Below are 17,553 nucleotides of genomic sequence, written 5' to 3'. Positions count from 1 at the left end.
GTTTTAAACATTAAAAATAAAAGATTGAATATAACCAGACCTAATAGCACTAAACCTTAAGCCTAATATTGTGCAGATTCCCCTTGTTTTGGGGTGCTGTGGGTTGTGGGATGGGGCCTTCGTGGATCTGACTCGTTTGTCCGTTGCATTCCATGGATGATGATGGGATTGGGATCTGGGGAGCTTGGAGGCCGTGTCGGCAGCCTTGGGCTCTTTGCCTGCTGATCTGCGGTGCATTGGGTGTTCTGGTGCCTTTCTATCCTAACCAGCATTGACTTTTTTTGGCAGGTTAACTGTATTGGCTTTTCTGTAAGATCAGATCAGACAGGCCAGCCTTTTCTACCTCTAGGCCAGTTTACTGGTGTATTATTGTTAAGCAGTGATAATGTGTTAATGTTATAAATTTTTTTACAGATACATAAACATATTGATTATTCTGCCTTTCTAAACATTGGAAAACTATGGGGCAGCATGCTCACTGCCCCATTTAGCCAGATTGAGTGATTATTGTACCCTGTAGTGCCAGGGTTATACAATAAATTGAAAGTTAAATATACTCTGCAGCTCTACAGCAAATAATCCGAATAAAATCTATTCAATTTCTGCAAATACAGGCAACACTGTGGCTGTATCTAATTTTAAATAATGAGATTTTTTTATTTACCCATGCCTAACCAGGCGATTTTAAAAGGAAATTGTCCATGGCAAACCTTTATTGTGTGGTTTTGAACTGAAGATACCGTTTAAGGGACAATTGGCACAAGAGGTCCTTTAAACTTAAGCTGCAGAGTGTAAAAGTGCGAACATGAACACTTTTGAAGGGCGAAATGCAACTAAAACCATCAGAAGGTTCCATGTTTTTACTGCACCCTCAGCTGAAAGTTGTGTGTGAATTTGTAAATGTTTCTGTCTTTAACAAAATCAGACCAAGTGAAGTGTGTGTTTACGGTAATCATGTAGAGAATTTAAATGTGTTCTTAGTAGTTGTTGCTTTTAAACTCTATAGTCATATGACCCTTCTCTTATACCTGTGAATAATGTAGCCTTTGGTGGGAGTTTATAATGATCAGAGAGATGTTTCATTTTTATGGCACGCTATTTGGAAAATGTGGTGCGCTTGCAATACCATAATCCAAAAAGCTCCATATTTCCGAATTAATTCAATTCAATTTTACTTATATAGCGCTTTTAACAATGGTCATTGTCTCAAAGCAGCTTCACAAAAATGAAAGAAATTCAAAAATAAATAAATAAAATAAAATAAATAAATAATAATAAATTGTGTATGTGTGAGAAAAATGTGTCTAGACAATAATGGGATGAATGAATGAAATGTCTCTGATGAGCAAGCCAAGGGTGACGGCGATAGTGGCAAGAAAAAACTCCCTGAGATGGCAATAGGAAGAAACCTTGAGAGGAACCAGACTCAACAGGGAACCCATCCTCATTTGGGTGATAACAGATAGAGATGATATAACATCATGTGTGTCATGCAGCACAATATAACAGAGATTCTTTAAATTAACATGAAGTCCAGTTCAGCATAGGGAGTCAGTAGGTGCAGAGGGCAGATGGGGTCTGGATCACTGGGAGCACAGGAGCAGCATGTGTAGCTCCAACCATAATAAGGCAGAATCCAGCTGGAGCTGGTCCTTCTCTGGGTGCCTCAGGATCCTCGCAGGGTTTGCCTTTGTCTACCAAAGCTGGTACAATCTCCAGATGCCTCGGGATGGGTAGAAAAGTACAGAACAGATGGAGAGAATTAGCCATTCAGGATAGATGTTTTAGGACTACATGATTTATTTATTTAAGGAATAAAGTTATCTAATGTTAAAAAAGGAACATATTTAGCAAGTTTCCTTAGAGGAAGTGTTTAATGTGGAAAATAACCATCGACCAGGAACAGAGGAGCATCCCATGCTCTCCTTTCAGCCAAGTATTCATCTAAAGGGAAATACAGATGTTTTTAAATCTTCACATGGACTTGAAGAAGGAGCTGATGTAAAGTTACCGAATATGCTCCTCATGATGCTGGAACACTGACGGAATGACTTTTTCCTTTTTCACAGTAATCCCAACTACCTCATTTTCCAAAAAGCCAAGTGTGCTGGTTTGCCAAATGCAACCACTGCCATTTCAGCAGCCTCCAAATAATGACATCTGATGGCCAATTACAGAGCATCTTGCTCCAAATATGGTTACACTGTCTCCTCAAAACATTTAAAATGGTCTCGACAAGCATCACACACCATTAATAGTTGTGTCTGCTCAGCTGCATCCTCTTAAATCTGTTACAGATGTTCCTGATATTTTTACGCACAATGTGTTTGTGATAAAAATGACATAATAAAGCTGTTGTACATGACGATGAGGACTCATGGGTCGATAAGAAACCGTTAGCTGGAATCCCGTACATCATTATTATCACAAACACATGGTCCTGACAATACAGAATGCAACGTTGGAGATAGATAAGTCTGTGGTGAAGGGCAGTGGGTTTGAATTAGTGTCTCGGTCCTTGGCCTTGCTTGTTGAGGAGAGCAGCTTGTGGGAGGATTGTTAGCACCGCAGGCACTGTAACATCTTTCTCTTAAAAACAGTCACGTCAGGGAAACTTAAAAAATAAAAATTGTGCCCGAGGTTTATTGAGAAAGCAGATCTCGTGCGAGGCTTAAATATTTAAATAGACATTGATGTGTATACATCATGGACGAGGCATGAATCAAAACACTAATAAAAGAAGCCAGGAAAACCTGGAAGATGTAATTAAATTGTGTCCAAGTGGGGAAAGGCAAAGAAAAAAAGATGGTTTTAATTGGGACAAGGAGATAGAGTGAAACCCAATATGCAGGAAGCCTCTGAAACTTCCCAGCACTGCATTATTTCACCAGAATTCAGACGCTTCGAAAACCACAGAGGACGAAAAAAAATTTAAATCACTAGTGGATGAAAGGAAAATGACCTCAGACTTCATAATCTTGCAAAAATAATGCAGTTGTTCCCTTGCTAAATTCAAATGCTGATCAATGCCAATATATACATCATGCATACTTGATATAATGCCATGCTGGCACATCTTTAGAAAGACATTGGAAGAAATTATATAATATTGTTTTATCCCCCTTTGGTTATCCCTCCCACAGGTTATTTACAATCCCCAAGGATGCGATTTCGGACGTGCCGTTGGAGAAAATCACTAGCAGACCCCATGAGTGGTTCATTAATCTGAATGGGTGTGTAATTCCCTGCATGCACAAACAAGTGCCAAAACGTACAGCTTAAAGGTTCTGGCTTCAGATCCGAGGCTTGGTTTCGAGCCAACCGCAATCGGCAAATGTGAGTGACCGTGGACAATGCTGATGTCAAACAAGCTTTAATTGGTAATTGGTAACAGCCTCCAAGCAAGGTGGGCTTTAATTAACACCAGCAGTGAGAAGATCCTTCCTGGACATCTATGGCATATTTATTATGAGATGTCCGCACTCTGGAGCTCGTCATACTCAAGAGTTATGAACACAAACGGTCCAGATGCGCCAGGTTCCCACCATCACATGGGGCAGCAATCAGTAAAGGTTATCACAGAGCATCGCACCAGACTGAATCCCATTTAAAGGAAAATATTGCTGACATTTAGAGTCTGAGAGATTTATTTTGAATGAAAGCCAGAGGGCTTTGAGGTTATTGGCGTTTCTTATCTACACATTAAGTGAGAAGATTGTATTTGCCATATGTCATGTCTGTCTACTGCCATCCCATCATGCACTGCCATTCTCTGCTGTAACATGAGCTAAATGCACTCCAGATGTACTCCAGTAATTGGGCCAAATTTTTCAAGCTTCAGTATTTCACACTGCATATATTAATCATAGGAGGCATGGCAGAGATTTCTGAATTGATAACATAACACACATTAAAAATGGCTGACTCACCACAATAATCAAACCAAAGTGGGGTCAAGGTTAACAAAACAATTCTAGAAAAAGAGAAATTTCTTTCAAGCAGTTGTTGTGCTCATATTTCATAACAATAAGTGCTTCCACATTTAAGATTTTCATTTTTTTTTTAACTGATGGTAAAAATGACATCAGATCACTTAAGAGGTCAAAATTATTTATTTCTGATTGCATTCTGCAAAAACCAGCCATAAAAAAATATAAGCAAATCATTGCATTGTGTTTTTCCATAATTCTGAAATCAAGTGATATTGTAGATGTGAAGTGCTTCTCAGTCCCAGTGTTGACATTTCTGCATAGTTCCTTCTGTAGAACATCTTTCTCAGCCCGTGTAGAGTTTAATAAACTCCTGTCGAGCTGAATTAGGCATTACAGCAAAGAACACACAAAGATTCAGCGCTCAGAGTCTCAGAACTGGATTTGAAAAACGACTAGTGCTTTATTTAAAGCGCATTCTCAGGAGCAGCTATACTGTTTTCGGTAACTGGGCTCCTTGCATTATGTTCTAAAGAACACCATCATTAAGAACCTTAGAGTAACTCAACTCTAAGTACCTGAGAGGATGCTATTAAATAACCTGAACATACAGACAGGTCTTAATTCATAAGCTCAGACAGGATGAGTCTCCTTGGTCAGTCCTCCTCTGAGAGGGCCCCATCATCATGCACCTCTCTGTATGCAGCCAGAGCGGCCCCTTCAGGATTATAGCTGTTCATACCGACAGACAGGCCATCTGCCAGCTTCTGGGCAGCTAGTTTGGCTTGCAGCTCCTGAAAAATGGGAAACAAACAGAGGTGTACATTTAGTAATTTGGCAGACACTTGATAAAGGGGTGGACAGAATATATTGCCCATGTATACATACTTACATAGCATACCTATAGCGTAATACATACCATTAACATTTGAAACAACTGACAAGTACCGAATGAACGTCTTTTGTGATTGGTTCTTCTCTACTAGTTGGATTAGATTAAACATAAAAAAAAACCATGACGACAGCTTATCGCCTAATGTATTTTATTATCTCTATTATTTACAGATTTACCTACATAAGAAAATTTTTTTTTTTTTGTAAGCGATCTTTTCAATGTGCTAGAAGCTATATGTGGGTAAAAGAACCCCTCAATTACCATAATGGGCAAAGGCATGAAGACTGCTCCTGTGATTCAATCCTTACTGGATTTGTTGTTTTTTTTAAGAGCACAATCATGATGTTTAAGGAGTTTACACAATGCTTCAAAACAGTGTTGTTGATACCTTTTAAGATAAAGGTAAAATGTATATACAACAAGCTAAGACAGTTAACCCCAATAATGGCACATTCCATGAATAAAACCTATGCCAAGTACTACGTTATACTACTTATTCATTCAGCGCAATGCTAATTAATATATTATGAAGACCCAGTGTATGCATGTTTTACATCCCAGTATAAAATGACCCTTTTCAGAAACATTGGTATGCTAAAGCAAACGGACATTATAATCCCAAAGGACATTTTACAGTACCTGATACTTCTTTGTCTGCTCCTTCAGGAGGGTGACAGACTCCTCCAGTGACAGTAACTGTGCAGGACTGTGGTGCAGTGGAGGAAGCTTGGCAGCTGTGATGTCATCCAAGTGCTTCCTGTCCCTCTCTCTCCGAGCCTCAGCGCTGAGGGGGGTAACACTGCCTGGGGACTGGCCGCGAGATGGAGAGGCTGACTTCACTGGCAGTCTAAATAAACAGAGAACACAATGCTAGTAGAGAAACAAAACATTACAAAAGTAATATTGAAGTAAATCTGTTTTATAACGTATACACAATTTTACAACTGGATTATACCCAGCCTTTAACATATGCCTGAAATGAATTCCCTTAAAACAAACAAACCAGTATGATCTGAGATATGTTGACATCTGACTGCTCACAGGCAGTGATGTTAGGTGAGGAGATCTGGCACAGCTTCAGTGCAGGTTTACTGAGTTTATCACAGAGAACTTGATACACAAGGCGCTGTACACCCTGGACGGAGTTCAAACCCATCGCAGGACACATCCACACGCACATCCACGCACACATATACACACACATATACACACTATGGGCAATTTGGAAAGTAGCCTACTTTGCATGTCTTTGGACTGTGAGAGGAAACAATAGTATGTGGAAGAAACCCACCAAATGCAGGGAATATATGCTGGATGTGTGAGGCCAAGGTGCCAACCTCTATGCCAAACTTTCCGCGCATACAAAGACATTCTGGCCAATTATGTACTTAAACGTTGTGGCAGCTGTCTGGGCAAGACAGAAATATGGGTGTGACGGTCAAGTGTCAAAAACCTTTGACCATATTGTGTGATGCTAATATTTCTGGAACTTGAGGTACTTCTAAACACATACAGTACCAGTCAACAGTTTGGATGCATGTCCTCCTTCAGTAGTTTTTCTTCATTGTCATTATTTTCAACATTGTATTTTGATACTTAAGGCATTAAAATAACAGAACAAATATGGAATTCTTGCCATAATATGGATTATATGAACAAGGACTTTCCTCTGCAACTTATTGTCTAAGGAAATGTCGCAAATAAACTCTTTACAGAGCACACATGTGAACTGAAAAAAACATTCCAGATTTTTATGAATCTGATGAGAGAATGCAATGAGTGTGCCAAGCTGTCATTAAAAGGTAAGTGTAGCTACTGTAAACAGTCTAAACATATTCTGGGTTGTTTAACAACCTTTTTTTGTTTATTACACAATTCCATAAATGTTCTTTCATAGTCTGTATGTCTTCAGTATTAATGTTATAATGTACAATTTAAAAAGAAAAGAAAAAAAAAAACACTGAAGGAGAAGGTTTTGACTGGATGTGTGTGTGATAAACATACCATCAAATCTAACTAAACATGAACAGTTCTGCAAAGAGGAGTGCAAGGTGCAAAAATATTGCAAATTCTAGATGTGTAAAGCTTTGTTGCCCTTTAAGAAGGTAATTAGCATCACCCCTAAGTTTGCAAGTCATTATTAGGAAAGGGCTGCTCCTTTTCCAAATCAGTGATTCTGTTAGCAAATAGAGCTGAATAAACAAAAACTGTGTCTCTTCATTTCAGGCTGCAAAGCGATAAAATGTGATTATTTTAAAGTGGGTGATTATTTCCTATACCCATATCAACCTCAAGCTTTACTTACTGATTGAGCCTAAATCGAGGTCTCGACTCTTTTACATTTGATCTCTCCAACACTTCAATGTAATGTGGCTTCATCTGCTGCTGTGAGCCCAGGAAAGGATTTGTAGTTGAGTCTCTGGGAGGAATGGTGTTTTCTTCTGATAAAGTGACCCGTCCAAACGCCTCTGTGAGATCTGTGTCTTTAGCCCTATCAGCATTCCCTGATGCTGCTGCAGACATCGTCTCTCTCATGTCAGTGGTCTCTAAATGGAAAGAGTTGTGTGCACCGTCCTCTCTCCTTGGCGCTTCCACCTCTGTGTTTAAGTCTTGGTTCTCTGTAAGTCTTGCACTAGCAGCACAAACATTAGTAGAGACGACATGCTGGCGCTGAGTAAAAGCCTGCTGGTATTTGGCCTGAAATTCTGTTCGTACAGAGGCCAAGCTGGCCTGCTTCTTCTCTTCTTCCTCTTTAGTCGCTAAAGCATGGCGCACTTTCTCCACAAACTCAGAAATCTTCTTTCCTTTGTCAGGAAGGTTTCGAACGAACCGCCTGAAAAGCAATATTACAATTACTGCAAAAGTTTAATTGCAGGGAGGCCCCAAAAAATTATACACACTTCAACATGCAAAATATACACACAAATAAGCACAATCACATAATAGTCTAATTACTAACATCTTTAGAGAAAATTATATGACTTGAGTTTAATAAAGGGCATAGATAACTTTTAAAGTGTGTAAACAATTTTTGAGTCCCTTTATTTATTTATTATGTTATTAATTATGTTATTATGGTCATAAACATTTTACAGACCCAGAACTCTACTTAATATGAACCATAACTGGAATTGTCTTTTACAAATAATTAAATTTCATGGGTTGTTAAGCATAACAAAGACACAAAAATGTCTACTGGCATACCGATCCTAGTCTCTGCATCCCATCATCAGAAAGTCTGGCATTTTTCACCACTAATTGTAGACCAGAACTAAGTGTAGACACCACTAAGTGTGACCGACAATGCAAAAGGGCAACCCCATTTAGTGATTAACTCTTCATTTAAATGCATAGACGATGTCTTGCTCCGAAATGTTTACTGTGTGAGAGACAGGCTGCATACTTCAAGATTCAAGGGTAGAAAAGAGATGATGTGACTTTCTTACAGGTTGATGCATCCAAAAAAAGATTCAAGCACATCGAAGGCGAATTTAGCATTTTAGTCATTGTGTAATAAATTTGTAAGGCTGTCACAATAAACACTATCCGTATGGGGCTCTGGTCTATAAAGTGGAGCTCTTTAGCGCCCTATTATCTTTAACACTTACACTGTGTAAGGTCTCTGAGAGACTGAATCTTATACTACGCAGAACCCAAAGTATATCGTAGATGAGGTGCCAACTTATCGGAGAACACACACACTGTTATGCATACACTAAGGGCAATTTGTGAAGGAAACCCACCATGCACAGAACATGCAAACACACACACACACACACACACACACACACACACACACACACACACACACACACAGACTGGAGGTAAGATTTGCGTTACGCAACATCACTTACCACTAAATCGTCTTGTGTTCAACACAACAGTTTATAAATATAACGGTTCTTTCATGTTGGTTTCGCTGCTCACTACCACGGTTTCATTGTTTTGTTACAATTCCAAATAAACACATTTTACTCTTACCACACAGGACACTGTGCTGGCTGGCATTGTGCGACAGTTTAAAGCGCAACATGCAAACATGTACAGTAGTAATTAGAGATGAATCCTGATTCTTTATGTAGTGATTCACATATCGCCACACAGTCTCTGAAATTTATTTAAAATTTTTTTTTTACATTTATAATAGAGATTAACCAGTCAATGACCAGAACTGACTGGTTTTCAGTTTGACTGGTCATGACCAATGATCGGCTGATAAGCCTAAGATATAAACAATTTTGTACCGAGCGCAGAAGCTGCCAAAAGGCGCAACAGAAATGCAATTTTATGGTTTCACATTATCAAAAATTGCACGCATTAAAAGCCTCCAAACTGTCTCTTTTTATGCACCCAGTGAGTGAATTTATATAAAAGCCACTCATTACAAAAGCTTAGGCTTTTGTGATATCAGGCTCAAAACGCAGAAAGCGATAATTCACCAAAAATCACGTTTGTTAAAAGCCGTACACGTCCATGTGCTTGCAGGTGCTTGAGGCATTTAAGGCGATAAAACATCACCGTTTCTTTATCATTTTACAGGTGGAGTACCCTAAACTGTTAACACAATTTCATGACAAATAAAATAACAATGTAGCTATTCGTTTAATTTAAATTTAAGTTAGGTGCTAAACTCTAAAAGTTAGTTCATTTGTTTAAATACTGCACTTGGTTTTTAAGGGAGAAAAGTAATGTTATAAGGAACGTTCTACATTATTAAGCTTTTTTAAAGGTTTTAAACTGTAACAAAGTCTTAGAAAAATTTTATATTGAATCGGGATATTTAAAAAATCGTGACACTTATAGAAACGCAATTTAAATCGAATTAGCACCTAGAGGGAGGGGTGTGTGACTGGTGATCCCACACCCTAGTATAAATTTTTTTTATATATATTTTTTTTATTGGATTTTGGTGTCAGTGTGATAAAACATAGATTGGCACATAAAACAATCACAATATGTAACTGAATCTATTTTTTCCCCACATCTTAAGTAGAGATTTTAAAATTTCATAATAGTATAGTAAGTTTGTTTGTGGTGCCATGACCAAAAAAGTAATTAAATGAAAACTTTTTTTTATTATAAACAAGTTTTAATGGTTCTTATAATTTCTTTCTTTCACCTGATGAATCTCCACCCCATCCTAAATGTCTCCACACAGTTTTGATATGAAATGCCTTTGCCTATAAGCATGCTCCTCAGACAGTGACGTCACGCGGCGACTTTTTTTGACTGTATGAGACGGCATTATACGTATACTTTCCCCTGAAAATATCTGTGTTCCTCCTCACTTCAGCAGATTTCAGATCTTCGTGTCACATTAAAACAGAAAGGTCGAGTCAGAGTCGCGGGAAACACAAAAGCAGAGGGAAACGTGACGCATCTAATGTTAGCCAAACAGCGCACGAGCGCGGGAAACGCCAGCGCTAACGGCACGACCTCCTCTCTCATTAAAACGCTCGGGTAATTACAGCTAATATTTCACGTTTATAAAGTCTGAAGCCAATGACAGGATGAAAACAGGGCCCAATTTCTTACTTATTGTTCAGCAACTTCTCTTGCCGTGTCAGTATCTCATACAGCTGCTCTTTACTCCTGCTCTCCAGGTCACCGGTGAACCCCTGCCGCTCCATTGCAGCTAAATTAACTTTAAAATCAGATTATAAACTAAAACTCCAAAAGCATCTTCATCCATGTCTCAATTCTTACAGAAATCCCCATCAAGCTACACGCTACAGCGCTACTGTCAAACTGAACAGAGCAATTAGACAGGCCGTATTTCAAATGACTCACTACTGGAGGAGTCCTGCACTACGTAGGGTGTAGACACTACGCCATAAAACCCTAGAAAGTACACATGTACAGGGAACACACAGCTGTGTGATACGCACACTAACCCTGTGTGAGGTGAAGTTTGAGATTATACCCACTACTTCTTTATTTCAAAATAAAAGACACAGACTAACGGATAACTCCCATTTATTTCTACATCTTACACTTCACACCCTAAACCATATATTATGCTGGGTTTTAATTACGTGTTTGGTATTTCTTATGACAAACAAAAATATTAGGAAAGCTGGTTCCTATTATTGTATCGCGTTGCCAGTTTTTTTTTAACGAGCTCTATCTGTTTTCCCTCCAGGTGGCGCTGTGGGGCCGTTTGGCTGAAGTTTCTGGAAGCGTTGAAACAACCAACAGCAAACCTGTAGATGATTCTACTGAAACCTGTTAAGCTTTGTTTAAGCAGAGATGGTAAATACAAAGGCTTGGCTCAATACTAGGTCAGATATCTATTATAAATGATAAAGAAACTAAATCCCACTCATGATTTTAAAGTTAACTGTTTGTATTTAAGTAAAAATAATAAGTATATTAACACATTATCTGGCCTATAATGTTGATGTTAGTGGGCCTTCTGTGGTTTCTTAGAATGAGTTTACTTACAATTATGATAAATTTGTCAATATGAATCTTCCCAAATATATTTTTTTTCAATCTGTCCAGAAGTATTCATACCCGTTGAGCCTTTCCATATTTTTGTCACATTACCATCGCTTCTGGAGAAAAGCGGGCTGAATACAAATGAATGCCAGAATTTTTCAGATTTTTATCTGTAAAAAATTTAGAAAACCATTTTCCTATTACTTTACAATAATGTGCCCCTTTGTGTTGATTTATCACATTAAAAATCCCAATAAAATACATTTGTTTATGGATGTAACGTGATGAAAGATGAAAACGTTCAAGGGGTATGAATACTTTTATAAAGCCTGAACCTGTAGGTACGAGGCAACAGTGCCAACTACTAAGTCAATGTGCCGCATTGACTTATTGTTCGTTCTAAGACCATTTTGTCAAGTTTGGGTCCTGTTACCCTATGTGCCATTTTCTCTGAGAACATTACCTACACTACCAGTCAAAAGTTTGGACAAACCTTCTAATTCCATGGTCTTTCCGGATTTTTATTTCTTTAAACAATGTAAAACAAGGCTAAAGGCGTCCTAAATATGAAATAGTCTCCTTTGAACAGATGATATCAAGATGTGTCTGCTACTTATGGTCTGTAAAGCCTTCATAATTGCTTTAATTTACAGTAAGGTGCTGTTTGTTAATTGGTGACTTCTGAGGCTGCTAACCCTAAATGATAATTCTAAACTTCATCTCTGCACCAAATGTAAGCTTTGGTCTTGCTTTCCTGAGATGATCTTCTTGAGAGCCAGTTTTATCATGGTGCTTGATTGGTTTTGCAAATGCGCTTAACAAATAATTGTACTTGACTTGCAAGAACTATTCCAGACCGGCTGACTATTGTGTCTTAAAATAACAACAGATTGAAAAGTCCACAATTTGTATACAGCTGATTTAAAATGGGCAAAATTTTAGATTTGATTCATAATAAGGACTGGTATTGATATTGTTATTTTTGAACAATCCAGGGAACCCATCCCACTGAAGCATTCGTCCTCGCTCCAAGTCATCCCAATTTTTTTGCAGGTGATTGACAAAAGATGCCATTTCTGGACACTCACCTTAATTAGACATTATTTAAACATTAATTTCATTCAAATGAATGAAGTGACATCAATTCAGTTGCACGGTTACTAAATAGTCCCTGTCAAAAACATGATTTTTCATTCTGCTGTCCTGATATAGCATTCTGTTTCCTGAACATTAAGTCAAGTGTTATTGTTATATCCTGTATTTGTATCTCAAAGTGGTCAATAATTTGTTATGCTACAATTCCTGCATTTTTTGAACAGTGTAAATCCACTGTACACGTGCAGTTATATTACCTGTTTGTCATATATCCTGTGAAGTCATGCACAAAGAGTCCTGAAGCCTACTGTGCCTAGCAGCTCTCCTGTAGAGTACAGTGACTCAAATTTTTTGGTTAAACGGACAGACAATCAATTAATAAAGTTCAATTGAAATAAAAATTTCTCCTGCAAATTTTAAATACGGTATGTATTGTCTAGTTACAGATTACAATTTCTCCAGTGTGATTTTTAAGCAAATGGTGGATTCTAACACACCCCTCTGTGTAATTTGGCTCTCCAGAGGATGAAATTAAAGAACAGTAGTCTCACTATAATCTGTGTTTTATAGAAAATAAATTATTGTACATAATGAAGTCATTGTGTGAATAATAGTGTTATGAATATGATTTGGTATCATATTGGATAGCTGTAATATTTAATTGCATGTAATACAAACATGCAAACACTTATAACTTACAACTACAAAACTAATTAATTAAATGAAAAAGCTTCCACTTTAGTTGAAATACTAAAAAAGGTCCACAAGTCTGAAAGCAACAAGGTATTGTGTCCCTCCTTCACTTTGTTCTCAAGGTCCATGAACCATTCATGACTGAAGAGTTCTTCGAATGTTGGTCAACAGCGAGGCTATCGTAACATACACCAGTATCAGATCATGGCAAATGTTTAAATCCTTTTGTAATTAAAATGTGATCTGTTTGCATTTTCTTACCTCCAGACACACCACACACCAAGTCGAATAGGAGTACTCCCAGACTCCATACAGTAGCAGGACGACCATGATATTCACCCTGACACACCCACTCAGGCAGAAAGAAAGCCAGAAAAATGAGTGGCATCAGATATGTCACAAAGGGTTCTCCATTGCATTTTATTAAATTCTGTCCCATAACTACTATGCATTTACCTGGATAAGTGGTGTAGGGAGTGTCCTTTAAAAAATCACAACAGCTAAAATCAATTAGTTTTACTTTCAGTGTGTCTGTGTTGATGAGAAGATTTTCTGCCCTGATGTCTCGATACAGAACGCCACAGTCACAGCAATGTCGAGCGGCCTGAACCACCTGATGCATGATGTGCTGAGCTAGTGGTTCTAACAGATGACTTTTGTGACCTTTTAGAAACTGGCGAAGATCTGTGCAGGGGCCGGGTCTCTCCAAGATAAAAATGTAGCAATCTGGCATCTCAAACCATTCAATCAGCTGTACTACATTCTCACATGGTACTGGTTTAGACATCATTTGCATTAAGGCTATCTCCAGAGGTAGGCGCTGTGTCTCTTCAGGCTGAAATACGAGCATATACAATTATTTAAAGTAAATAAATATAAACTATAGGGAGCGGAGATGATACTGACTAGGATCTCTATTATAAATGATAAGGAATAGGTTTTTACTCTGAAACATGATTTGTTTGAAGGTGAATAGTTTTTGACTATTTTAGCAAGAATGAGTAAATAGACACATCATCAGGTTTATAAAGCGGTTGGACGTTATGTCTTGTCTGCAGTATCTCAGAAATGGACGTTTACTTGCATTACAATGGTAATGAATTTGTCGTTTGGACTCTTTCCTGCATGTTTAATGGCAACCTGTTCACAAAAACATAGCTTTCATTGTGCCCCGGATATTCAGTAGGTATTATTGTGGAATCTTGTGATTGTATTTTAGAGAGGTCCTTAATTTCTAATGCTTTACAATTCGTGTGTTTTGTTTAACAGTGTAAATTTACTGTACATGTAAACATATTACCTGTTTGCCATCTGCTATACGGACTCCTGCGCAGAAAGTCCCGAAGCCTCCCTCACTTAAAAGCTTTCCCTTAATGTATAATGACTCTAACTCCTCTATTAAACAAACAGACAATCCTTCAATTAAGGTCAAATAAAACAAGTCCTTATAGTACATTTTAACTGAGTTATGTGTTTGCTGACTTTACATTACGCTACATACCTTGCTGTGTGCACTAGGAATGATTAATACAGTTTTGGGACAAATGGTACAGTGGATTCTAACATACCCCATGCTGTAATGTGGCTCTCCAGGGGATGAAGATGAAGTGGAGGCCCCCTGTGACGCTGTATATAGGTTTATCTAATTATCAAACTATTGAATTAATTGGTTCTGTTGAGACACGTATAGCCACGCCCACTTAAAGGAGAGAAAAAGCATTAAATTCATCCAAAAAAGCGCTGGATGTTGTGACGTAATCTGGAACTTAACTGCTCATAACATCACTTCTACTCAAAATTTTGATTTTATTTATGGTTCAGGTTTAACTTCAGGCAAACACAGAAGTACTAAAAAAGTTAAAAAAAAAAATTTCACCGTCTCACCTTTACTTTGTTCTGGGGTTCCGTAAACCATCCATGGCAAAGGATTTCCTCAAATGTTGGCCGTGCACAAGGGTGTCTCACCAGGCACCACAATATCAGATTGCAGCAACCTACATGTGTAGTGATGAGTTCAACATTTACATACAAATTATGATTTGAACCATTTCTGGAAGGAAAATCAGTCGATCTTCCAATGGTACTATTTTCTCACCTCTAGACACATCGGGAGCGAAGCGTATGTTCCGATTAACAATGTCGTCCTTGGTAGTAAAGGGCAAATTTCCGCACACCATGTCAAAGAGGAGAACTCCCAGGCCCCAGGTGGTAGCAGGACGACCATGATATTCTCCTTCACACACCCACTCAGGTGGATAGAAAGCTCTTGTAACTAAATAAAAACAAAGAAGGAGTAACATTACAGTCAGTAAACCAACAAAGATTAGTCTAAATTTTGTTTAGTTTTAGGAAAATCAGTCCTCATAACTACTATGCACTTGCCTGCATAAGTGATGTAGGGGGTATCCTTGAGCAAATCCCCACAGCCAAAGTTAGTTAGCCTATTAGTTTTACTTCCAGTGTGTCTGTGTTGATGAGGAGATTTTCTGCCTTGATGTCCCGATGCAGAACGCCACAGTCACAGCAATGTCGAGCGGCCTAAACCACCTGACGCATAACGTGCTGGGCTAGTGGTTCTGCCAGTCGAACTTTGTGACCTTTTAGAAAGTGTCGCAGGTCCGTCCAGGGAGTAGGGCACTCCAAGATTAAGATGTGTGTGTGTGTGTGTGTGTGAGTGTGTACTAATCATTATGGAAAAGGGAAAAAGCATTTTACGCACGGATTTTACATACAAACAAATAATCATAGGGACAGTTAAGAATGTATTATTGTGTCTAATGTATTATTATTTTTTTAAATATGTTTTTTTATAATGGTTTTAGACTTTTTAGTCACCTAAAAGCAAATGCAGTCATAGATTTCCGTTTAATTATCGGTTCCCGGTCGGTTTCTCTCCAAGTCTTCTGACCTAAAGTGGGTATCAGCTCTGCATCCTCAGGAGCGCTTAATGGTACCAACTTTTCTCAGTCTCAGTGCTCCCCCCTATCGATAACAGTATGGAACACATCTACAGCGCTCCAAAACATACCAAATGATAAATCCTATATACAATACCTGCACCACTCTTTCATGCTTCAGCAGATGTATAATAATAAATTGACTCATTTTAAATATTATTTTGTTGTCCAAACGCTGAGAGACATCGCCCAAAGGTCTTCCAGTTTTATCCCATGTACCGGGTGTCGGAACTACAAAAAAGAACTACAACTCCCAACAGCAACACTCTAACTCACCTGAGTATTAACACACCTGAGTCTAATCACAGGAACCAGATATAAGGCCTTGTGTACTTCCGGTCTTCGCGAAGTATACGCTCCCTGTGAATTCGTTCCAGTGTCGTTACCAAGCCTTCTGAATTCTGACTGCTATTTTGGATTTTGATCTTTGTTTCTGTCCCTACGTTCACGAGTTTAGCCTGTCCCCGTTCATGCCCGACGTACATCGCCTGACCCTTGCCTGTTACCTGGATTTACGAGTTGGATTCCCCTTGTCGGATTTGTTTGTCGTGTGTATGAACTCTTTTGTAAATAAACCTTCTCTTTTGCACTTGCGTCTCCGTGTCAGATACCTAACACCAGGTCGCAGGGGCCTGAAGCCTATTCCAGGGGACATTGGGTACAAAGTGGGCTACACCCTGGACAGGGTGCCAATCTATCGCAGAACACATACACACAACAGGCAATTTGGGAATGGCAATTAATCCAATCTGTAGGAGAAACCAGAGCAACCAGATAAAAACACACAGTGTATAAAGCCTTTATTATCGATAATAGTTTATTGGATGCCTTGGAATTCCCCTGCTTCAAGTCACCTACTTCAATTCAGATAAGGCTATTAATCAGTTTATTAGTTAAATCAGGTATGCTGTGAGCTGAGAAAACACAATGTGCAGGGCATGTGGATGTGGACTGGAGGTCAGAACCACTGGTATTAGTATTTCAGACAATAAGTTAAAAGGTTCCAAATGAGCAAAAATATATATACAGTGGTGTGAAAAACTATTTGCCCCCTTCCTGATTTCTTATTCTTTTGCATGTTTGTCACACTTAAATGTTTCTGATCATCAAACACATTTAACTATTAGTCAAAGATAACACAAGTAAACACAAAATGCAGTTTTTAAATGATGGTTTTTATTATTTAGGGAGAAAAAAAATCCAAACCTACATGGCCCTGTGTGAAAAAGTAATTGCCCCCTGAACCTAATAACTGATTGGGCCACCCTTAGCAGCAATAACTGCAATCAAGTGTTTGCGATAACTTGCAACGAGTCTTTTACAGCGCTCTGGAGGAATTTTGGCCCACTCATCTTCGCAGAATTGTTGTAATTCAGCTTTATTTGAGAGTTTTCTAGCATGAACCGCCTTTTTAAGGTCATGCCACAACATCTCAATAGGATTCAGGTCAGGACTTTGACTAGGCCACTCCAAAGTCTTCATTTTGTTTTTCTTCAGCCATTCAGAGGTGGATTTGCTGGTGTGTTTTGGGCCATTGTCCTGC

The 17,553-nt window shown here is 38.5% G+C and overlaps 2 protein-coding genes across 2 annotated transcripts; both read right to left on the bottom strand.

Annotated features, from left to right (window-relative positions):
* Positions 1–4,093: 4,093 nt before the first annotated feature.
* On the bottom strand, positions 4,094–10,572 carry polr2m (RNA polymerase II subunit M). The gene is made up of 4 exons (XM_053493191.1): positions 10,360–10,572; positions 7,130–7,657; positions 5,464–5,671; positions 4,094–4,723 (listed from the first exon to the last, which is right to left on the bottom strand). Exons 1-4 carry the CDS (start codon positions 10,452–10,454, stop codon positions 4,586–4,588), a joined length of 969 nt encoding a protein of 322 aa, XP_053349166.1. The 5' UTR covers positions 10,455–10,572; the 3' UTR covers positions 4,094–4,585.
* Positions 10,573–10,585: 13 nt separating this feature from the next.
* Positions 10,586–13,840, bottom strand: LOC128519647 (serine/threonine-protein kinase pim-1-like). The gene is made up of 2 exons (XM_053493452.1): positions 13,315–13,840; positions 10,586–10,665 (listed from the first exon to the last, which is right to left on the bottom strand). Exons 1-2 carry the CDS (start codon positions 13,838–13,840, stop codon positions 10,586–10,588), a joined length of 606 nt encoding a protein of 201 aa, XP_053349427.1.
* Between the last annotated feature and the right edge of the window lie 3,713 nt (positions 13,841–17,553).

This window comes from Clarias gariepinus, chromosome 3 (assembly GCF_024256425.1).
Source record: "Clarias gariepinus isolate MV-2021 ecotype Netherlands chromosome 3, CGAR_prim_01v2, whole genome shotgun sequence".
NCBI classification, from domain to species: Eukaryota; Metazoa; Chordata; class Actinopteri; order Siluriformes; family Clariidae; genus Clarias; species Clarias gariepinus.
The sequence above is the reverse complement of the archived record's forward strand: the minus strand, read 5'-3'. Positions and strand labels throughout refer to the sequence as shown.